The sequence below is a fragment of the Epinephelus moara genome, chromosome 13 (genome assembly GCF_006386435.1).
Source record: "Epinephelus moara isolate mb chromosome 13, YSFRI_EMoa_1.0, whole genome shotgun sequence".
NCBI classification, from domain to species: domain Eukaryota; kingdom Metazoa; phylum Chordata; class Actinopteri; order Perciformes; family Serranidae; genus Epinephelus; species Epinephelus moara.
Window position 1 is genome coordinate 18314245 of NC_065518.1, and position 23858 is coordinate 18338102.

Here is a 23858-nt window from a genome sequence, read left to right on the forward strand (position 1 = left end):
TTTATCTACACACTATAAGCTCATCTTCTTTTCACAGTTGATGCCATTATTGTGCCAAAGCAGGGATGAAAAGATGCAGCATGTGAATGAGTGAGGCAGGTGCATCTGCACAGAGCCTCATGAATAGCCGCTTCCCATTAACCATGCACGGCTCTGAAGCGCGCATAAATAATAGCTGGCAGCGCTGATAAAAAAGCGCACCTTGGGGCCTCTCCCCCCTCTTCCTCCTCCTCCTCCTTTTCTGTCTCTGTCTCTCTTTCTTCCCTTCTCTTTCTCTCTCACGGGAATTTACGCTTTTATTTGTTTTTCTTTTCACGGCTGCAGCATTGAGTCTGCAACAAGACAACTTATTTTGCCACCAGCAGACTAATAGGAGACATTTTTAGCAGTGTTTTTTTTTTAGATTAATCTGAGATAATTCGTTTGCATTACCAAAAAAATCTGCTCCCTGGTCTGCTCTCATGTCCTGTCCTGTCCCGCATTTGTAATCCTGCGCCTTGCAGAACGAATCCGCTGGACTGGTGCCTTCCTATTGAGACGCAAGAGGCATAGACACAAGCCTGCGTCTGAGCGCAACAACACCAGCTTCTATTATAAACAAACATACCCCCCAAATAAAAAATTAGAAACACTTTTAAAAAACCTGCGGGGTTACAAATTGTGGAGGATTTCAACGAGAAGTTGCATGTGCAGGAGACATAGTCCGGGACAGAAGGAATGGGATACCCGGGCAGCAGAGCAGAGAGAGGATGGAAAGGATGGACGCTCCTGGTTTGGGTCGCCGCTGTCAGCTTGGTGCTCGCAGACGGACGGAGAGTGAGGCAGCCCAGATGTCCCGTTGGATGCACCTGCACCAAAGACAATGCCCTGTGTGAGAATGTCCGATCTGTGCCTCACACTTTCCCATCCGACGTCGTGTCACTGTAAGTGCTCCTGAATAGACTCTCTATTTTATTGTGAATTGTGGGGAAAGCCTGTGGAAACACTGTCTGCCTTAGCCAGAACTCATATTTATTATACTTTCATTTATGTTTTTCATGCATTCAGATCTTTTGTCAAGTCTGGATTTAATGAAATAACAGGAGCAAGCTTTGTCCACACTCCTGCCCTGCAACTGCTGTGAGTATCCATCCATTTATCTGTCTATCTGTGTGTGAATAAATCTATTTTCAGTGTTTAACAGACTCACACAATGAGGCATGAGCTCCCCAGAGGACTCAGATAGAGGCTGATATGCACATTTAAAAGGGGGATTCTCTGTAATGGTGTCAGGATTATGCAATAGACCACATGGCTACAGCCCATAACAGAAGGGGGCTGAGGAGAGAGCTGCTATTTGTGTGTGTGTGTGTGTGTGTGTGTGTGTGTGTGTGTGTGTGTGTGTGTGTGTGTGTGTGTGTGTGTGTGTGTGTGTGTTTGCTTGGAAAATGTAGAGAGGCAGATATAAATAATGAAAATGTTCTTTTTCCCCCCAAAGAAAGCACTTAAAAAAAGAGGCAACAACAGTAAAAATCATAATTGCACATATAACTATGGAGTTTAAATCCCCATTTCTTTCACATATGACATCCATTATTATACATCTTGGCAGGACTGGAGTTTATCGGGCAATTCTGTTGTTGCAAATCCACAGATTAACAGCGAGGTCAGGCTTAACTGTGCTCTCCAATCACAGTTGTTATAGTTTATTGCACATAACAGCGGGCTGTCACCGGGCATCGTTTTGTCTCGGCAAAACAATTTTTCTTGGCATCAGTTGTTTCATATGCTCGGATGACACTTAATCAGTCTGGATGTGCATGAAGGGTTGTGAATAGAAATCTAACTGGGGAAGACGGATGAGTGGCATCGCCCCCTCTGTCATTATTTACTGCCAAGGTGACCTGGAGTATCTTAACCTCCATTAGAGTACTACTTAATCAATTGGGCTCCTCTATGGCCAACACTGTGGGTTTAAAGTGTCACTGGTTTGCTGAGTGTGCAGTGAGTAATGGAAAGCGTTTTATTATAGAATTAGGTGTCCAGCATTTTGGAATTACAGCCTCTTTTTTGAAATGATGCTCCAGGATTAAAATGCTTCAAAATGAAACCATATGAGTTCTCAGATCATCATTTAGATGCAGTGAGGTGCACAGTGTATCCCTGTTGGACTATATTCTTACATTGCCGGTTTAAAGGGTGACTCAGAAACGTGGGAGGAGGCATCCATTCCTCTCTTTCATTCATTTCATGAGGAGCATGTAGGAGTGATCTGCCATTTCTCTTTCATTCATTTCATTCATTCTTGAACCACGTACTGTGGGCAGAGATGCTGAATGAGTCTGTTGTCTGTTACAGTAAATCTGTCTTTCCTGCTGTTTTGGATATAGAGTTACGGATGTTGGGAGAAGGCAAAAATAGATCACAACATTCATCCCGATATGATGATATGAGTTTAAAGGGACAGTTCACCCCATGATCAAAAATATGTATGTTTCCTCTTCCCTGTGGTGCTATCCATCAGTGTAGATTGTTTTGGTGTGAGTTGCAGAGTGTTGGAGATATCAGCCGTAGAGATGTCTGCCTTCTCTTGAATATAATGGAACTAGATGGCACTCGGCTTGTGGTGCTCAAAGTGCCAAATAACTACATTTGAAAAACTCAACAGCAATGTCTCTTTGCGAAAATCATGACCCAGTTACTCAAGATAATCCACAGACCTTGTTGTGAGCAGTTTCAGGAACTATTTTCTTTCTACCCAACTACACCCACCAACCATATCACTGCATGAGCACCACGAATGCCGTAACCTTCTTAACGTAAAGTAACATTCATAACATAAAGTTATGGAGGTTAGGTTTAATCAAGTAAAGTTACCGTGTTTCGGTGTAGAAAAAGGAACATGGTGATGATTAGTGTTCAGCAAGCCACATGAAAAATGTAGTGAGCTAAGCTACCAGAAAAAGGCAAAAGTAGCTTGCTACTTGCAAAACTACTTTTATTTATTTATTTATTTATTTATTTTACAATATGTCAAATTAGCGTTATCTCAGTGATAAAAAAAAAAGTCAGCCGTAAAAGTTAGCTGTACTTCAAGGCCCATATCCACAAAGAATCCTAAGACTAAAAGTAGCTCTGAGTGACGTCATTCTAAGAAAAATCTTAGAATTCCTCGAATTCTAAGATTTTTCTTAGAATTTTCCCTTGGTAAGATAAAAGTTATTCACAAAGCATCTTAGGCCTTAAGAGAGCTCCTAAGGTGAAAAACTGTTAAGAGGAGGGAGGAAGACTTTTAAGAAGCCTAAGAGTGTCTTAAACAGAGAAGATGGCGGAAAGACAGAGAGGAAGGAGAGATATTCTCCGTATATTGAACGACAGTGATTTAATAAGACGCTACCGGCTTGATAGTGCAGGGATAATGTTTGTGGTTGACCTCATCAGGGATGAGCTTACTTTTCCCACCCAGCGTAGTAACGCAATAACGCCAGCTTTGGATTGCAGCACGTACCAGCGCTTCTCACACTCATCGCTTGTGCGTAAAAGGAGAGGGAACGATGCATTGATTTGTCTGGCAATGCGCTCCCAAGTCTGCCTCTTCCCTTGTGCCGTGATCCCGGGACCGAATTTCCCTCTTAAAACTCATTTGTTCTCCTCCACGAGCTGCGCCAACAGCAGGCACTGCTCTTCTGTCCAGTTCGGCTTTCTCGTTATTTTTTTCCTCCATTTCGTTCGTTGTTTTGGTCATTCTGCCAAATCAAACTGCTTTTTACAAGGAGGCCAGCAATCACAGTAATTGCTGACAGCTGCGTCCACCATTAATATCAAATAGGTTAAGTAGTAAAATTACCAGCATGGCGAGTAAACATAGCTAATATAAGTAGTAAAATTACCAGCATGGCGAGTAAACATAGCTAATAAACAAATCAATATTATAATCGGCATGTGAATGAGGTACGTTCAAACATTTTGAAGCTGTGTAACAATTAATCTAATTTTGCTGAGTTTCATCATCATGACATAAAATTATTTTCACGATTACACATTTCTTAATAGCCTACAGTCTAAGTTCTATGATCGGTTCATTTCACTGTCCATTCATTAGTAGGAGTACATTTGTTTTTCTTTTTTTTTTCTTTTTTCCTTTTTGTAACAACCAATCACAGCTTTTAGAAGACTGAGTCATACCTAGCAACGGGGTCAACCACACCTCCTCACTAAGATAAAAGTTTCTGTCCCCTCCTTGCTCAGAGTTGCTCTCAGAAACTTCCTGAATTCCTGAAGGATTTTTTAGGCTAAGTTAGGAGCCCTCTGAGAGGACTCTGAGAATCTTTGTGAATACGGGCCCAGAGCTTTTTCTTGGACAAAAATAAAAATTAATTAAAATTAAGTAACTTTCGCTACTGAAGAGCTATTTGATTCAGAAAGAAGTGACATTACCACCACGCTACTGAGAAATGCAGTTAAATTCGTGACAACCCACTTGTAGTGACGCTACTGCCTGACACTGGTAGCGATGCAGCTTAAAATGACTCAAAGTTCACACATTTCCAAACATCAGTCTCTAGGAGGAAAGTCCTGTGCTTTTTGACTCATCCACCAACCCAACCCTTCTACTCTACTCTCGTTACTCTCGCCAGCACATTGGTCACATGATTCCAGCCTTCCCAAACACATGTGTTATACACAGATTACTGGCTCATGATTATGTGGGTATGTATGAATTTTGGTGATTTACTCTTTATAGAAAGAAGATAGCTCCTACTGCTTTAAACAAGGTCTGCAGATATGTTGAGTAACCAGGTCATGATTTCTGGAAAGAGACATTGCTGTTGAGTTTTTCAAATCTATTTTTTGGCACTTTGAGCACCACAAGCTGAGTGCCATCTTGTTCCATTATTTTTTTGACAAGGCAGACATCTCTACAGCCGATATCTCTAACACTCAGCAACTCACACCAAAACAATCTAGACTGATAACTTGCACTACAGGTAAGAGGAAAAACATGTATTTTTGATTTGGGGATTGACTGTCCCTTTAAAAATACAGTGCCAGGTTTCCAAACAGCATCCCCAAATCTTAACATTTCATCCAAGTTCAACCCAGTCCACGTTTTGAGTTATGAAACCTGAAAAATGTAGGCATTTAGGAGCACTGTGGGAACTATCATAAAATCTGATTGTACTGCTTTTACTGTTCTTTGCAGATTATTCACAGCAAATTCATTTGACCTGATAGATGAGGATGCATTCTTGGGTTTACCACATCTTGAATATCTGTAAGTATTTTTCTTTAATTTAAAAATGGTTGATATATAACGTGTGGTGAAAGGCCATAAAATACACATTGTTCTTCCTTGCATGCCTTCAGTATTATACTAATAGGAACCACTGTTGCTTTGCATTGTGGTACAACAGCATCCATCAACACCACACTCGATGAAGCAATATTGGCCTGTATGCTGGTATTTTAAAGCCCCCACACAGGTGTTTTCACTTATGTTGCCTGATTATGGGAGGACAACTTCCATCTCTATGAATCTTATTCAAAAAGTTTGCAGACATCATATAATGCCCAGCCTAATTGAGAACACCTGCTCGGCTGTGTAGGGCCTTTTAAATATAATTTATTCTGACATCTACCCTGTAAGAATGTACAGCATGCTTAGATAGTATACAGTGTAATATGTGGTTAGAACTGAGCTCATGTTTTGTGGTCTGACATCACCAGACCAAATCAGAAATGTGAGTTATCTGTTAGAGCAAATAAAACATGAGCTTTCAGATTCATCTGGTTCCAGTGTTACACGTTTTCCACACAACCCCCCATAACTGCTGTCAGCCACTCAACTGCAAAGGGAGAGGATATGCAGAAAGTTAAAGGATGTTAGTTTTTAGTGTCACAGTATGTATTATTAGTGTGGGATTATTTACTTTGTGATAATCTATATTTCAGTCAGGACCACTTTAGTCAAAAAAACAATTTCCATTTGCAGTATTATATTTGGCAGTATGGCTCTGTTCTGGGGCCTCTCTGCCTTTCCTTGGGCCTACGCAGAAAGTCTCTTCCATATGCCTACTTGGAAAGCCCTAAAGCAGAGAGAGCACACCTTTCTGCCCTTCCACGTGCAAACAAGAAAAGCCTGAGGCAGAGAGAGCAAACCTCCCTGCCCTTCCATGCGCCTTTGTGTAAAGCCTAAGACAGGAAGAGTAGCAGCAAAGACCCCCCCGGAACAGAACAGAGCAGCATCAATGACAAACAGAAATGACACTGATAAGTCAGAGACAGCATGAAAAGGAGGAGCTGGGGTGGAGGCGGGTTGCAAAGTGGCTCGCAGAGGAAGCAGCAACAGTAGGCAGGTCAGAGCAGTTTAAATAGGACGTCCTGAATGAGATTTTCCAATTGGTTGCATAGAAAGGAATCATGTGATCTATCAGCTGACTCCCTTCCATCAATCAGCTGCTCCATCAGTTGATTGGGCTGTTTGAGATCAGCTGATGTAGCTGGGATGTGAGCTGAGCTTGACATCGTGTCCTGCCTGAGCTAATGCTATGCTTAATTAATCTACCAAAATGCTAACGAAATACTTTTCTTTCACAGATTTATTGAAAATAACAAAATCGCATCGATATCCCCATTTGCCTTCCGGGGCCTGAAAGCACTCATACATCTGTAAGTATTTTGGTAACTTAATTTTCCCTCTATACTTCCTTCATCCTTTATTTCCATCTAAGGGAACTCGCCTCACTGTATCTGTTCCTTCCTCCTTCCTCTCCAGTTTTTATAATTCATTACTTTATCTAATCATTAACAATCTGCACAGCAGCTTTCACATCCTCAGTTTGAGTCATTTCTCTGTAGGAGAGGGAATGGGATTTTAGTATTCGTGGTATTCTAACAAGAAACCGTGCATCAATGTCCTGTTTCTCCCTCTGTATCACTTTGTCACTGTCTGAAATGCAGAGGTAGGCAGAAGTGCTGCTGCCAGTGGTCATGTCCAAGGTTACTGGCTGAAGGTGTCGGCCGGATCCGGTTGCTGAAGGGCAGATCTGGATGTCACATTGCCTTAGGCATAAAAAGATAAATGACTTTTGTGACTTTACTGGCATGAAGCTTCACTAATGAGACGTGTCAGTAGTGCTACTGTGTCTTCTGTAGACTGCTGTGGGGTCTATTGTGAGTGTGAGATAAGTATTGGGTAGCATCTAATGTATCTGTGTTTATGATATTGACGAACAATATCATAAAATGGAATCCCATGTTAACAGAAGTGATGTTAACAAATCTTAGTTCAGGACACAGCCAAAAAAGAGTTTGTAAACAGTGTTTTGTGAACACTGTCCTATTCCTGACCTGCAAAGCTTGCCAAAACTAAAGATAGGTGAGAGCATGAGTGACCTGTAGGTCAAAACTAAATATAACTGCACTGTAACCTCACACTGAGTGACCTTTAATCTCTCTGTAAAGTCTCTGGCAGTCTGTTCCCAACACATTTTGAGTTTATGCAGTGAAGTGCATGCTTTCGATGAGAGAAGGTATAACTCTGATGACGAGACAAATAAGTATGATTGAATCTGCAAATATTAGTTTTAGTGAAAATATTTGTGGCTCTCTCGAAAATAAATTTTAAAAAAGCCATATAAACTGGGATAGATCAAAAGTAGAAGACACACAAATAACAATTTCCCATCATTTATGCTTCAACAACTTAACACACTGAAATTCAAGCAAACTCATCCACTAGATTGTCCTGGGCCTGATAAGCCTCTGCATTCATTTATGCCTTGAGCACTGATGGATATTATTGACAGTGACTTGTCTGATAGAAGCTGTCAAAGAGCATGTAACTAACCACATCAGAGGAAATGTTGCCTTGACGACTGTTGCAGCAGACATCCCATTGAAAGGGTGTAGAAAGTAGTGACCATGTGCAGCATTTGCTGACACTAATGTTTTCTACCAAGACTTGTTACAACCTTAGTTATGTGAAGTGTTAAAGGCATAATTCAACATTTTGGAGAATACCCTTATTTGTTTTCTGGGCCAGAGTTAGATAAGAAGATCAATACCATTGTTTGTCAGTTCCCACACTACTTGGACTTTCGCCCCCTTAACTTAGGCTGTTGTCTGGCTGCATTTCCCCCTGATGCCGCTGTGTGTCGTTATAGAATAACGGTGACCGGCCACGTATCATGCCGACATGAAAGGACAGCTTTTTTCGTTGATTTTGAAGCTGTAAGTCACTGCCCATGCGCTAGTATTCAACAACTTCAGAGTGAGACCAGGTTTCACGGTTCACACTTCAGGTTAAGAAAAACCTGAAATGTTTTGGTTCCAGCTGAGAACCAACTATTCGGGTTCCAAACCAACGTATCTTTGGTTGAAATGCTTTAAAAGATTCAAAATTAAGTGCAGCAACTGGAATGGAACCTGCTCCATGTTGGTGGAAAAGGGGTCCGGGTAGCCCTTCTCTAAAATGATCAACTTCTCCTTCATCACATGACATGCAGTGCATGTTGCTGCATTCTAAAAGTTGAACTCTGTCTGTCGTGGTACGTGTCCACAGGGGCAGTTTTGGACGTAAAGGGTTGTGCCACTTCTAGTCCGGGGATGTCAAACCAGACCAACATGGTGGCTTGTTAAGAAACTTTCTCTTACATTCGAAAGTTCTTTGTTCCTGAAAACATTTGAGGCAAGAAATAAGCCATGCAGTTGCTAACTTTGTCTTTGTTATCAATCGACAACAGTTAGTTTAAAAGTTTTCAGAGGTGGTAAGGCATACTTGACGCCCCTAATTTGCCTATACTCAACTTAATCGAATGAGGAGCAGACACCACATCTCTCGAAAAGAAATGCAGCACCACCAGAATGCATTGCACAGCTGCTTGCCTAGACAATGAAAGAGAAAGGATGGGTCCTGTGGACACGTACCATCAGGGCACTTCAGAAGGCACAAAAACCATGGCATGTGTCCGGGGTGTCAGATTTGCCCCTAAGATCTGCTCATGACTGATAAAGTCATACGCAACCACGTAATGGGATATGCTTAATGTATACCTTTACTTGTTTCAGTGCAAAGTAAACAAAGTTTCATACAGAAAAAGACGACTAAACACATTATCAGGGGGCATTTAAAATGTGCCACATACAGTTAATACATTATTAAAGAGCACAGGCCAGGGTCCTGCTGGAATCCTGTCCACTCTGCTCTACCCCCATCTGTTTGCAGAGTGCATTCTTGCACAAACTCAAATCAGAATGGCTTCTTTTGCTCTCTTTGGGAAACCGACTCTCAAATAAATAATGCAGTGTTCATGAATTACGCTGACATTTCATTTCATTCACATCTCTTTCTGGTTTGAAGTTCATTCTCTTGCCCACAAATAAAATGTCTCTGTAGGACCAGCGTTTGTTGGTTGGCAAAGATATCATGGACTTGACAGCCTTGGAGAAGGATATTCCCTTCTATTTCACCTCTTAGTCTTTTTGACAGCTGTAACACTACCATACTATGTCTGAGCTGCGCCTTCCTTAAGTGCAGTTTCTTGTTAATAGTTTATTCTACTCTGCTCAAGTCAGTCTATCAGGGTTAGGGGTTAGGGTTAGGGTTAATAGTTGTTTCATTTACTAGCAGTCTGAGAGTGCAGGAGTAGCGACACAAAAGCTTGGTGTGGCAGCTGGATTTCTTTCACCTCACAAGTTATACATCAAAATGAAGCTTAGAACCTGTAGTCTTTAACTGTATATTTTAATTATGCCATTTTAAAACCTCAGTCAAAATATTAGAAAAATATGATCGGTCAATATTCATCTGTTTAAGATGTAACATGCTTCATGTATCAATCATAGGTTTTGTGGAATTTTGACTTGGCATCGACACACACACTACAAAGTATTTCATGTTATTTAAACAAATGGAAATTTAAAAAAAAAATCTAGGGAATACATTTGGCATTAGAGAGTAAAAGTCCTCTGAAAAGTAATCCTTTGAAAAACGTCCTTTGACAAAAAAAAAATTATACTCAATGGAGCGAAAAGTTTAACAGTATACCCAACATCGCCAGCCTCTGCTGCCATGTCCCATGGAGTCTTCTACTCTCCAGTCTGGAACTGGTCCTTCTGGCAGCAATAATCAAAATCCCTAAATGTCCTCTGCATCTTCGCCATCAATGTCCCCTTCACCCCCAATCAATAGGCTTCCAGAGAAAGTGTTTTTCAACAGGCTGCCACAGGGCCCCAGGCGCAGAACCCGGCCTCCTCCATGCGGTGGGTGTAGCAACTCTGAGGAGGAGAATATTTCCACAGAAGAACTGGAGCAGTTTGCTAAGGGCCTGAAACACAAATGCATTACCTTGGGTTTCACTCAAGCTCATGTTGGCCTTGCCCTGGGTAACCTGGACTGGCTGGCTGCCTACCATGGAGGAGAAGGCTGGAAGCCAAGGTCACGGAAGCCCGGAGGGACATTAGTTGGCTAACTGAAGTGCAAAAGGGGGTCATGACAGGCAGGTCCTGGATGAATAAGAAGTACAACAAGATGTCAATGAGTGAGGCTCTAGAGACTGCTAAACAAAGACTCACACCTCTGGCTGCTAGGCTAAAGAGGTGCACTAGAGAAGCAGAGGCCAAGAGAATAAATGGCCTGTTTTCCAAAGATCCATCAAGGGTGTGCTCCCAGCTGCAAGGGAACAGCAACACAAGGACAAACCCACCCAGAGACTGCACAATACTGGAAGGGCAAGGGCTGATCCACTCCTACTGGCTGAAAAAGCTAACAGCACTCCATGATTGCCTGGCAGCACAATGAGCCAGCACTCACCCAGACTGGCTAACACAAGGCAGGACAATAGGACAGTACTTGCATACATACATATATATGCACTCCCGACAACGTCTGGGCATACTCCTGATGAGTCAGCGAATGGGGTCCTGGGGGATCTCCTCCCAGACCTGGATCAGGGTGTCAGTGAGCTCCTGAACAGTCTGTGGCATTACTTTGTGGTGTTGAATGCACTGATACATAACATCCCAAAGGTGCTCAATTGGATTTAGGTCAGGGGAACAAGAGGGCCAGTCAATGGCATCAATGCCTTCGTCATCCAGGAACTGCCTACACACTCTGGCCACATGAGGCCGGACATTGTCCTGCACCAGGAGGAGCCCAGGGCCCACTGCACCAGCCTAAGGTCTAACAATCGCTTTGAGGATTTCATCTCAGTACCTAACAGCAGTCAGGGTACCGTTAGCTATGACATGGAGGTATGTGCCTCCAAGGACAGGCCTCCCCAGACCATCACTGACCCCACCACCAAACTGGTCATGCTGGATGATGTTACAGGCACCATAACGTTCACCATGGTGTCTCCAGACCCTTTCACACCTGTCACGTGTGCTCAGTGTGAACCTGTGTGAACAGGGCGCCAATGGCGGACCTGCCAATTCTGGTGTTCTCTGGGGAAAACCGGTCAAGCTCCATGGTGCTAGGCTGTGAGCACAGGTCCCACTAGAGGACGTTGTGCCCTCATGCCACCCTCATGGAGTCTGTTTCTGACAGTTTGGTCAGAAACATGCACACCAGTAGCCTGCTGGAGGTCATTTTGTAGGGCTCTGGCAGTGCTCCTCCATTCCTCCTCACACAAAGGAGCAGATACCAGTCCTACTGCTGGGCTGATGCCCTTCTACGGCCCTCGTGTAATGACTGGTCTCATGCTTTCTCCTCCATGCTCTTGAGACTGTGCTGGGAGACAGCAAACCTTCTTGCGATCACATATATGGATGTGCCATCCTGGAGGAGCTGGACTACCTGTGCAACCTGATTGGGCTGCAGGTACCAACCAGTAGTGACAAGAACACTAGAAGAACACAAAACTACAGAAGAATCAGTCAGGAAGGATAAGGAGAGAGCAACTATCTGTGGCCACCACACGTAAAACCATTCCCTTTTTGGGGGTTATCTTGAGTTTGCCTCTCTGTGAAACTGATTCACAACCAGTTGTGCTTCCTAAATGGACAGATTGATATCCCTGAAGTTTAACTGACTTGGTGTTATACTGTGACCATTGAGTGTTCCCTTAATTTCTTTGAGCAGTGTATATATTTCCTAATTAATATATTTCAAGATTTACTTCATTGGCATATAGACAGTTTGTAAAACTTTAGTTAAAATAAAAAATCTGTTGATTTCTACTGATCAATATGCTTTTTGAGGCACAACAATTTGCTTTGCAAATCAATATTAGGTTAGGAAATACTTTTTTCATCCAATTAAATGTGACTTCTGGTATAAACAGTGCCCACTTCCTGTCTTCATCCAAGACTGGGACAACGACAGTGACATATAATGTTGCTGGTTAAACAGATACAGATAAAGATACAGATACAGGTAATGACGTCTCTGCACCTCTGTACACTTCTAATGTCTTTCCGTGTGTGTATTATTTTTTCTCTTTGTTGATTAGGAGTCTGGCTTACAACAACCTTGAGACGCTGCCAAAAGATGTCTTCAAGGGCATGGACGCTTTGACCAAAGTGTGAGTTCAGTCTGTCACCCTGTTACTCAGAGTGCTTTCTTGAGACACAGAACATTTAGTAATCAGTTAATAAATCAGTTTCTGATTCACTGATTGATTCTGTAAGTCTTTTTTGTGGATTCATGTGTGACAGTACAATTTTCTTGATTGGTATTTATCCTGATATAGTCATGTTGGACAGTGTTTTGTATTCAGAGAGATTCATTGTAAAAGAGTGGGAAAGGATTTATGACAAATGTTGAGCAAAATCTCCCTTTGTCCTCCTCCCTCTTTTCTTAAACTGTGGGATTAAATAAAGCAATATTATGAGGTCCCAGTGCTAAAAAGGAAGTAAGGAGGAATTCCCACACTTAACAGAGGATGTAAAAATAAAAAGCCGGGGAAAATGAGGCCACAGTGAGGAGGAAAAGACGTTAGAAGTACCAGAGCAAGGAAACAAGAGATTGCAGAGGAAGTTGTTCACTGCTGCAATAGAGAAAAGAAAAAGAAGGTAAAGATCTGAAGGAGAGGGGAGGAAAGCTTGGGTTAGGTGCCAGAATGTCAGAGTAAATGGTAAACAAGTCAATTACAGAGAAAAGAATTGGATCCTCGCTTCTGTCACGCAGCCACAATCAGCTTGAATAATGCACGCTACAGTGTGTGTGTGTGGATTCGATACACACATCCAAGGTCAACAGCAATTCAGAGTGAGAGTGGGTGAGACCAGCAGAAACTACTCAGGAGATAGGACACTTGTTGTTGTGGCTTTCCCGGCTTGAAGCCAAATTGCAGCCAAAGACAGGAGGAACAGACGGGGGAACAGTCAGCAGAATCTTAATAGGAATTGGAAATAAAAGTATGTGTTTAAGGGTAAATGATTTTATGTCTTAAAGGAAGACTTCACTAGTCAAATGACCATTTGTATATCAATTACTCACCCTGAGTTTTGTTGAATTCCTGAAGAAAACTTTTGTTTTCTCGCATACCTTCAGCATATGAAGAATCCAAAAAAAACAAGAGAAAATTCTGGATGAACTGAAGTAAATGGGGTCCATGTTAAACAACAGCAAAACTATGTCAAATCATCTGTTTACAGACTCTCAGACAGCTCATGCAGTATAATCCATCTCACTCATGCTCAGTGCTTCTCAAACAGACAGCCCTTTCCGACAGGGAACTGAACTAAAAGTGAAACTTATCTATGCTCTCCTCAGAGCCAGACTCCATTAACAAAAACAGCAATTTTTCCTTGCTGAACATGTGAGCTGCTGGTCTACCACTGCCTCCAACAGTTAGGTCGTTTGTGTTATTGTGTGACTTTGATGAATCCTAACTAACCTAAAACACTAAACTCACACAATAACACAAACAAACCAACTGATTGAAGTAGCGGTAGACCAGCAACTCCCGTTTTCAGCGAGGTACAATTACTCTTTTTGTCAATGGAGTCTAGACCAGTTTCACTTTAAACTCAGTTCTCTGTCAGAAAGGGCTGACTGTTTGGGAAGTACTGAGCATATGACTGGATAAATGAGACTTGGATTGTACTGCATAGGTTGTCAGTTTGTAAATGGATGTTTTGATATAGTTTCGCTCTTGTTAAATGTGGACCCCTATGACTTCTATTCATCAAGACTTTTCCCCGTTTATGGATTCTTTATTCATCATGGAGGCCTGAATTAAACGTAACTGATATACAAATTGTCAATTTTTGGCTGAAGGTATTCCTTCAACAAATGTGTTAAACCATGTCCCATGTGACCTGTCCACACATGTAGTGATCTACGTGGCAACAACCTGATATGTGACTGCAAGCTCAAGTGGTTGGTAGAGTGGATGCACCACACTAATGCCACCCTGGACCAGATCTACTGCAGCGGTCCACCCATTCACCAGGGGAAGAAGATCAATGACCTGCTGCCACACAATTTCGACTGCATCACAGCAGGTATTGTCCTCCTGTATCTGCCCCCCAGTCATAGAACATTATACTAAGAGTATAGCTCTCTGTCACCAAATAACTGCCTCACCCTTTTCACTCTGGTTTCCTTACTGTGCTGATGCCAGTGCTGAGAACAAAGCAGAAATGTTATTGCTTTGGTCTTCCTACCTGTTTATGGAGGAATGAATCAATATGAAAGGATCATTTCAAGATAAAGCACATAATTCATTGTCCAACTTTTCAGAGTTTGCCTCCTATCAGTCGCTGAAGTTTGAGTCAATTTCGGTGGGGGCCTTCACCTTCGGTGAAGATCAGTATGTGGTATTTGCCCAACCGTTTGCTGGGACATGCAGCTTCCTGGAATGGGATCACGTTGAGATGACCTTCAGAACGTACGACACCATTGAAAGTGAGTACATAAACAATAAAAGAGTAGCAATAATGTCATCATGGGGGAATCCATCCATAAAGTTTAAATATATAAATCTGTAGACATTTATTTTTTTTAATAGCTCAGTAATGTATGCACCATATAAAGGTATGTACAGTATATACATGGCACTTCAGGCTGCCCTACATGTTTTTGCAGGCCCAGTTTAACATGCAGCTCAATTGTATGAATGTATTAAGGGGTCCCTGCTCCGTCTGGCTTTCAGCACAGGGGTCCTTGGCCTGAAAAATGTTGAAGACTCCGGGTGTAGCATAAGCCAAGAAAGAACCTATACAATTTTGGAGCGAATGACTGTGCAGATACACAAATTATTCTTCACCTTTGCAAACATTGCGAGATAGGGCCTCAGACAAATAAATGCCATAAATCTCTCAAAATCCAGTTGATGGTATTGAAATTCAACAGTGATAAAACATAGATAATTTTAGAAATACAATGACTTTATATCCCAATCTACATTCAAAGGTAGCAGTAATCCTCTGGGGTAGCCTACACATGCAGTTGCTTAAACTCTGTTGCTATGAAGCACTTGAGGACATTAGTTTAGTGCAAGAACTGGTACAATTGTAACAATGCCTTTTTTTTCTCAAACTAAGGAACTATGGAAACATAAATACACACATATCATGCTATTACAGTCTAAGCATTAGATATTTGTACATAGTTACAAAGGGTGACTCAAAAGTTCTGAGGTGTGGGCTGGAGCGTAGTCATGATGGAAGATGATTCCTCTGGTCAGCATTGCTCACCTCTTTTCTCAGATATTCTCTCTGAGGCGTTGCAGTAGGTCAGAGTTATAGTCTCCGGTGATGGTATGACCCCTTTCTTTTTTAAGATATCTTTTTGGGCATTTTTTGCCTTTAATGGACAGGACAGTTAAGTGTGAAAGGGGGAGAGAGAGAGAGAGGGGATGACATGCAGCAAAGGGCCACAGGCTGGACTCGAACCCGGGCCGCTGCGGCAACAGCCTTGTACATGGGGCGCCTGCTCTACCACTAAGCCACTGACGCCCCAGGTATGACCCCTTTCAAAGAAATCAATCAGCACTGAACCTCAGGAATCCCAAAAAACTGATGCCATCACCTCCCAGCTGAAGGCGTGACCTTGGCCTTCTTCGCCGTGGGACATGATGCATTCTTCCATTGCTTTGACTGTTTTAGGCTGATGGTGGTGGACCCAGCACTCATCCACAGCAGGAAAATTGTCCATATGAGATTCAAACAGTTTCAAATTGTTCACTGACACCGAGTGCGTTTCTGCTCAGGAGTCAAAAGACGTGGGACCCATCGAACGGAAACTTTTGAGAAGCCAGGCTCATTCTTGAGAATATGATCTGATCACTCCTGTGAGATGCCCGACCTGTCTGCTACTTGACGTATAAAACAATCGGCGATCTTGCATGATCATGTCCAGGGCAAGGTCAAGGTTTTCTCTGGTGGTGGCAGTTGGTCTTCCTGACCTCAACTCATCTTCAACACTCTCCCTGCCATGCTTGAATTCTTGTACCCAGTATTTGACTGTGGCATATGAAGGGGTATTGTCATGTAAAGTATTGAGCATATCTTGGTGGATTTGGTGACATTCCTTTGAGATGACGATATTTGATCACAGCACGATACTCCAATATACCCTTCTGTGCAGAGTTTGCATGTTCTCCCTGTGTCAGAGTGGGTTTTCTCCAGGTACTCCAGCTTCCTCCCACAGTCCAAAGACATACAGGTTAATTGGTGACTCTAAATTGTCCGTAGGTGTGAATGTGAGCGTGAATGGTTGTTTGTCTCTATGTGTCAGCCCTGTGATAGTCTGGTGACCTGTCCAGGGTGTACCCTGGCTCTCACCCAGTGTCAGCTGAGTGAGGCTCCAGCCCCCCCTCTACCCCCAACAGGATAAGCGGTTACAGAAAATGAAATGAAAGAATGAGTTTTGGAAATATATCCAAACATATATTGTGGCTGCACATTGCAGATGCACATGAGTGCTCCTCTCATTGTTAATAGGGACATAATACTCCAGTATAAGTGATTATCTATCCAGTACTTAGAAAGTTTTTGTGTGTCTTGTCTTCTCTTTCCTTGTTCAGGCACCTCCACTGTGGTGTGCAAGCCCATGGTGATTGACAACCACCTCTTTGTCATCGTGGCTCAGCTGTTTGGGGGCTCGCACATTTACAAACGCGACACCTCCGCCAACAAGTTCATCAAGATCCAGGACATTGACATTCTGAAGATTCGCAAACCAAACGATATTGAGACGTTCATGATCGACGGAGAGTCTTTCTTCGTCATCGCTGACAGCTCAAAGGTTGGCTACTTTTTGCTCTCCTAATACTAGAAAGTACTTGAGGTTATAACGTCTGATTACATAACATTGTGGAGGTGTTTCTGTTATTGTGTCCGGCCCTGATATGCGTACTGCTCCTCTAAGCTACTCCTCACACCATGTCAGCCATTCCTTCCCCCTGGTGTCCTTCTCTGCAGCATGTCGGTGTGCGTCTGCTCCTGCTGATTACCCTGGCGTTGCCAAGTGTTAGCATATGCTCTCACATATGTTTGGGGACACTCAGGCTCTCGACACACACACAGACACACGCACACACACACTAATTCTGGCCACATACTCATACTTTCTGAATAAAGTTGACCTGTACCGACATTTTGTATGTGTTCCTCTCACAGGCCGGCTCCACAACGGTGTACAAATGGAACGGCAATGGCTTCTATTCCCACCAGTCACTCCATCCGTGGTTCCGGGACACAGACGTAGAGTATTTGGAGATCTCCAACAAACCCCACCTGATCTTGTCCAGCAGCTCTCAGAGGCCTGTCGTCTACCAGTGGAACAGGAGCCAGAAACAGTTTGACCGCAGGACTGACATACCGGACATGGAGGACGTCTTCTCTGTCAAACACTTCCGGGTCAAAGGTGAGAGCTGCAGCTTGAGTAACAGTGTATGTACACATGCAGGGTTTATTTCTCCTCTGACTAAAAGGACATTGTGTTCACTGCAAGCAAATTCTAACCATATGATATCACAGTATCAGCTGTTGTGAGTTCCTTTGTCCTTGGTGGATATACACTAGTTTTTAATTAGATTCAGTTTTTATGATAAGATTAAGACAAGGTGTGTCATGTGAGTAACAGTAGATTTAATGCAGAGTCAACATTTCCTTTTATGCTGCTAATTAAATAAAAACATTTATGTCTCACACTTAAAAGGTAGTAAGAGGCAATGTCACTGTCCACTGCTATAAAACCTGCCCATAAATCATCACTGTGTAATATTCTCTGTTTTCTTAAAGGGAAAGCTTATCTATTAGTGACGCTTTGCTAAGTAGCTATAGATAACAAGCACTACTTTCCGCTGCTGCTGTCAGGGCAAAGGTACGGAGTCCCCTGTGCAAAGAAAAACATCTACAGTAAATCGTTTGTCCCTGTTGCCATGAAATACCTTAATCAGTTCGGACAGCCACATTTGGAAGCCAGCTGCTACATCAGCACACAGCACTTTGTGTATATATTTATTTAACCTTGATTCAGTCCTCACTATCAAGTATCGGATGTTTCTTTTAATTACACCTATTGTGTATTGTGTTTTTATGTAAATGTGTTTTAAAGGGGCAGTTCATCCCAAAATCAAAAGCACATATTTTTCCTCTTACCTGTAGCGATAATTATCCATCTAGTTTGGTTCTGTTCTGTTTTGATTTGAACCGCAGAGTGTTGGAGATATCGGCCGTTGAAATGTGTCTGTGGTGCTCAAAGCGCCCAAAAAATACATTTTAAAAACTCAATAGCAATGTCTCTTTCCAGAAATCATGACCCAGTTACTCAAGATAATCCACAGACCGTGCTGTAAGCAGTTTTATGTAGGAACTATTTTCTTTCTACTGAACTACAAACTGTATCACTACACAGAAGGAAGCGTGCATCTACTGACGGTAGGGTCTAATTGACCCTGTACCCTACGTCATAGCCTGACGTGCACTTCCCCAGAAATGTAACTACATGTTTTGAATGGCCACTGGGAAAAATTGGAAGCTCGGCTGAGTGGTGTTCCTGGTAGTCTGGTTATAGCTCAGCATATTTGTGCTCACAAGCACAAGCCTCTTGTCCATGAGTAGATGCACGCTTCCTTCTGCACGGTGACAGAGTTGGCAGGTGTAGTTTGGTAGAAAGAAAAGAGTTCCTACATGAAACTGCTCACAACAAGGTCTGTGGATTATCTTGAGTAACCAGGTCATGATTTCTGAAAAGAGACATTGCTGTTGAGTTTTTCAAATGTATTAATGGTGCTTTTTGAGCACTACAAGCTGAGTGCCATCTAGTTCCATTATATTGGAGAGAAGGCAGACAACACTCTGCAACTCTCACCAAAACGATCTAGACTGATAAACAGCACTACAGGTAAGAGGAAAAATATCTATATTTAATTTTGAGATAAACTGTCCCTTTTAATGTGTCCTGTCTGGATGTGATATGATGTATTTTAATGTACCTTTTTTAATAGCAGATTTTGCAAATGCATAATTAAAGACAAAATTCTGCCTTTTGCATGCAAAAATAGACAATAAAATATTTTCTATGATTTCTATGGTACTTTTGGAATTACTTAGACTGTTTTTGTGAGCGTTCCTACTTCAGATCCAGATTTAGCAGCTTCATGTGTAAACTAAAGTGCCCCTTGAATCTTTTCAAAGGTGAGCTCTTTATATGCTTGACAAGATTCATCGGAGACTCCAAGGTGATGCGCTGGGACGGTGCCATGTTCAAGGAGGTCCAGACATTTCCTTCCCGTGGCTCCATGGTGTTCCAGCCTGTCTCCATCGGCAACTGGCAGTATGCCATCTTGGGCAGCGATTATTCACTGACGCAGGTCTACCAATGGGACACCGAGAGGGGCCACTTTATCCCATCTCAGGAGCTGAATATCCAGGCGCCTCGAGCATTTTCTCTGGTTTCCATTGACGACCGGGTGTTCCTGCTCGCATCCAGCTTCAAGGGAAAAACTCAGATCTATGAGCACCTTATGATTGATCTGAGTAATTAAACCCATCGTCAGTTTGGGACAAAGTATGTACATTACCATTCAAATGCTTTCATTCTGTCATGTGTTGAACTTTTTAGTCCCATTAGAAACCACCAGCAATTTCCACCTTACTTTAAACAAAAGGAAGTTTTATGCAGGAGCTGAAACTATCTAAAGAGGTATTTCAAATGCAGTTCAGGACCTTTAGGTTGAGATTAAGTGGTTGAAATGTTTTCATTTGTTATGACCATTGAGTTTTTTTTAAAGGGTAACTTTGATATTTTTCAACCTGAACCCTGTTTTCCAATGATTTTGTGTCTAAGTGACTAATGGGAGCAACAATTTTTGAAGTTGGTCCAGTATTGAGCTAATCAGGGCTGCAGTCAGCAGCAGCGAAACATGCTGCAATGTAATCACTTGGGGCAACTGGACACTGTCAATTTATGTCCACTAAACGTGTTTGTTTTTGCCACTGACAGGCTCAGATTGTTATTCTCGGTGTCTGACAACATTAAGGAAAGGATCCCTACAGAGATAGACCTCTTTGTTAAACAAGAAACAGCCCTGAAATCGACATCGCCAAAGCCACCAGACTCCATTTACAGAAACAGTAGTTTTATTATCATAAAACACACTTCATTCAAAGTTGAAAGAAACAGAGAAATACTTGTAAATGTCGATTTGGTTCATCTTTACACTGTTCCAACATTTACCAACTCTGGTTTGGTTGAAATAATAATTCACCCAGTTGGATGTGAAAATATGCTGCCTCTATACACACTAAAATTACTGTTTTTTTTCATTATTATTTAGTCTGGTGGGTTTGGCAATGCAGATATTGGGGCTGTTACTTGTTATACAAAAAGACCTTACCCTTTAAAAACAGGTCTCTCCTTGTGGGATTCCTTCCCATACCCAGGTAGCCAAAATGACCTGGCCTAGAATCGGCCTGAACCTCCGGACTCCCGAACTGCCGGATGAAATTAGCTGGGCTGGGTCCGGTTGCCCCAATCAGCTGAGACTCAGCATGAAAGACGCCCCAGAATTGGGCCAAATCAGCTGGCCTGATTCTGGCTGCCATCACTGGGCCATTATCAGACATGACCTGGCCAAGCATTGGCCCAAACTCAGCATAATGGATGAAATTAGCCAGGCCGCAACTGGTTGCTTGACTCAGCTGAGAATCTGTATGAATGACACCCCAGAATTGGACTGAATCAGCTGGCCCGACTTCGGCTGCCAACACTGCCATCACTCGGTAATGTTGAAGACACTTAATATAACAATCTGAGCCAGTCAGTGGCAAAAACAAGCACTTTTAGTGGATGTAAATTGACAGTGCACAATTGCCCCAGGTGAAAACACTGCAGCCTGTTTCGCAGCTGCTGGCTGCAGCCCTGTCGCTCGATACTGGACAAATTTTAAAAAATTGTTGTTCCTGTTGGTAACTTAAACACAAAATGATGGGAAAAAACAATAGGGAAAAATGAAAAATACCCACCCTTTAAGAGATTTGACACCATTCGCATAACATAGAAAATATATTCTACACAGTCCCTGATGCCTATGTTCAGCAGCCAGCTGCAGTTACTTAATTTTGATAAACTCCTTGCATTTTCATTTTGAATACTCACTATTTAGAAATGCCTTATACTCCATTTGTAATTCCACTCAGAGTGCGAACTGACTATCTTTCAGGAAAAACAAGCTATGAACTCACTGCTTTGGTCTTTGATTCAAACCTACAGGTGACCTTGCAGTTAATAGACACAGAGTATACTTCTGTATTCATCTCCATACATTATTTTTATTTCTGTTGTAGGAATGTGATAGGAAAGACTTAGGAGTTTGGTAGTAGTAATGACCAGGCAATAATAGGCAAAGGTGTTCAGATTGTAGAGTTTTTCTAGAAAAGTGAAAGACAGAAGAGGATTCTTTTCTTTGAACTCTTCTTTAATTTAACAAGCATTTCAGGAAAATCGATTTTAGAGTGAAATGTCCTTACAAGAGATTATTCACAGTGGAATGTAAGCTAGTGAGATATACGTGAAACAATCGGTCATAAGACTCACTTCTGACAAAGCCTGGGTTGTTAGATACCTTGTGGACGATGGGCGCTCTCACAAATGTACAAGAAGTTTTTTCAAATTGGAAATTTACCCAGTGTAGCAGCAGCAACATTAGGGGTAGTTTGTTATAATATAAGACCTGAGCTTGAAAAATAACAAGCATTCAACCAAATGCAGGTTAAGTTTGGGCTAGGCTTATTTGATGAGAGTTATTTGCATTCGTCCAGCGCAATTTGGCATCCCGTCAACCTATTTCCATCAGTGTTTTGTGATTATCTCCTAATAGAAGTGACTCCAACATATTAAATTAGGAATCCACTAAGCATTGTGAGAAACTGAGAATAAACACCTTATTTTCTGTCTACTCCACGACCATCAGTTGAGCAAGACTGCATGCATGATACAGACACTCATGGTGTTGACTCCTGATGAATGACTCGCTAGAAGCGTCCCACTGTGTGTCACCTCGCCCTCCCTCTTTCACTGCACTCTTGCCCTTTTCTCCCTCATTGACAAAACCATTGTTGTCTTTACTCCGCAACTAAAAAAAAGCCACCCACTGTGCGGCACCTGGTACCTGTGCTTTCACACGGTCCTCTTACTCTGACACAAAGGAAAGCTGAATTCTCATAACAACTAACGACGTCACTGATTTGCCAAATATAATGTTTACGTTTTTACAATACTGTGTAAAGTAATTTATATGATGTTGCTTTTGTATGTAGAGGGGACCACACTCAGTGTTTTATTTTTCATAGATGTAGAGTTTAGTGTAGATTAAGGATCACGTGCTTAAATGCTGTGTAACATGCTTCTTCTGCAGAACAGTGTAGGCTTACTTGTGTCAGTCTAGTCTAGTTTGGTGAGGATAGAGGATATTAGATACTCCTTTGTCGTCCTGCTCATTGTATTTTATGTACAGTGGTAATAAAACACTAAAATGTCAAATCAGAGGTTTGAATTTTTTTATTGTTATTGTTTCACCAGTATAAACCATGTTTTATTGCTCAGACAGTAAATCTGGATTGGTGTCAACTACCATTCAACTCACACGGTCTTCATTAATTTATGATTATATTTGATAACGTATATTTACAGTTCAGTTCACTGACGTCCAGTTTTGTCCTAAAAAGTTATCGCTGTGGTGATAAAACAAACAAACAAAACAAAAAAAACAACCAAAGTGGCCTAAATGGTGGCCTTTTGACAACATAGGCAGCCCACCCTCACCTCTAATCCAAAGTTCTATCGCCAACAGTCAGTCAGTAGTAGGGGTACCACCGCTGGTCCATTTAGTTCATCAATGAATATGCTAGGTCCTAGGTCTTCAACAGGAGGTCTGCAACCCCTAGGGGTTCGTCAGAGTTACTGCAGGGATGCCGCCAAATTATTGTTTGGTAATTTTGTAAAGTTTTAATGTTCATTTATTCATATATTTTAATCTTTTTAAATTAAAACATGTCTGAAAACATGATTCCAACATACTATTAGTAAAGATTAATTGGCCAATTTGTAAAACAAACGACAACAAAAAAATGTGTACAATAAATAACATGATGATAATGATAAGCTAACTGTTACCTATGAATCCTTGCAATCACAAGCTGTAGCTAACACTAAGCCCTTTGCCCACTGAATCCGTTTTTTTTTTTTTCCATCTAAAAAAAAAAAGAAACGATCTCATGTTGTGTCAATCACGTTTGCACACTAAGACCGAAACTTTTGTCCGTCATCAAAGTTTTCGGAAGAGGTACGATTTTTCTGCGCTTTTCGCATCTGTCAGAGACGTTAGACCAAGAATCAGTGAAGAAAATGTGGCAGCGGGACGCATCCATGACAAAACAGAGGAATGGGAAGCACAGAATCATTTCATAAATCAGATGGTAAT

At 41.9% G+C, this 23858-nt stretch overlaps 1 protein-coding gene across 1 annotated transcript; it reads left to right on the forward strand.

Moving 5' to 3' along the window:
- Nucleotides 1-199: 199 nt before the first annotated feature.
- On the forward strand, nt 200-22911 carry lgi1b (leucine-rich, glioma inactivated 1b). The gene is made up of 10 exons (XM_050060436.1): nt 200-923; nt 1048-1119; nt 5183-5254; nt 6577-6648; nt 12432-12503; nt 14261-14430; nt 14669-14833; nt 16956-17176; nt 17551-17797; nt 19573-22911. Exons 1-10 carry the CDS (start codon nt 718-720, stop codon nt 19920-19922), a joined length of 1647 nt encoding a protein of 548 aa, XP_049916393.1. The 5' UTR covers nt 200-717; the 3' UTR covers nt 19923-22911.
- The last annotated feature ends 947 nt before the right edge of the window (nt 22912-23858 follow it).

Excerpts from the sequence above, each read along its gene's own strand:
- lgi1b (XM_050060436.1), top strand. The coding sequence starts at position 718 with ATGGGATACCCGGGCAGCAGAGCAGAGAGAGGATGGAAAGGATGGACG. Across the intron at positions 12,504-14,260 it reads ATGGACGCTTTGACCAAAGT|TGATCTACGTGGCAACAACC; the intron begins GTGAGTTCAGTC and ends CCACACATGTAG. Across the intron at positions 14,431-14,668 it reads TTTCGACTGCATCACAGCAG|AGTTTGCCTCCTATCAGTCG; the intron begins GTATTGTCCTCC and ends CCAACTTTTCAG.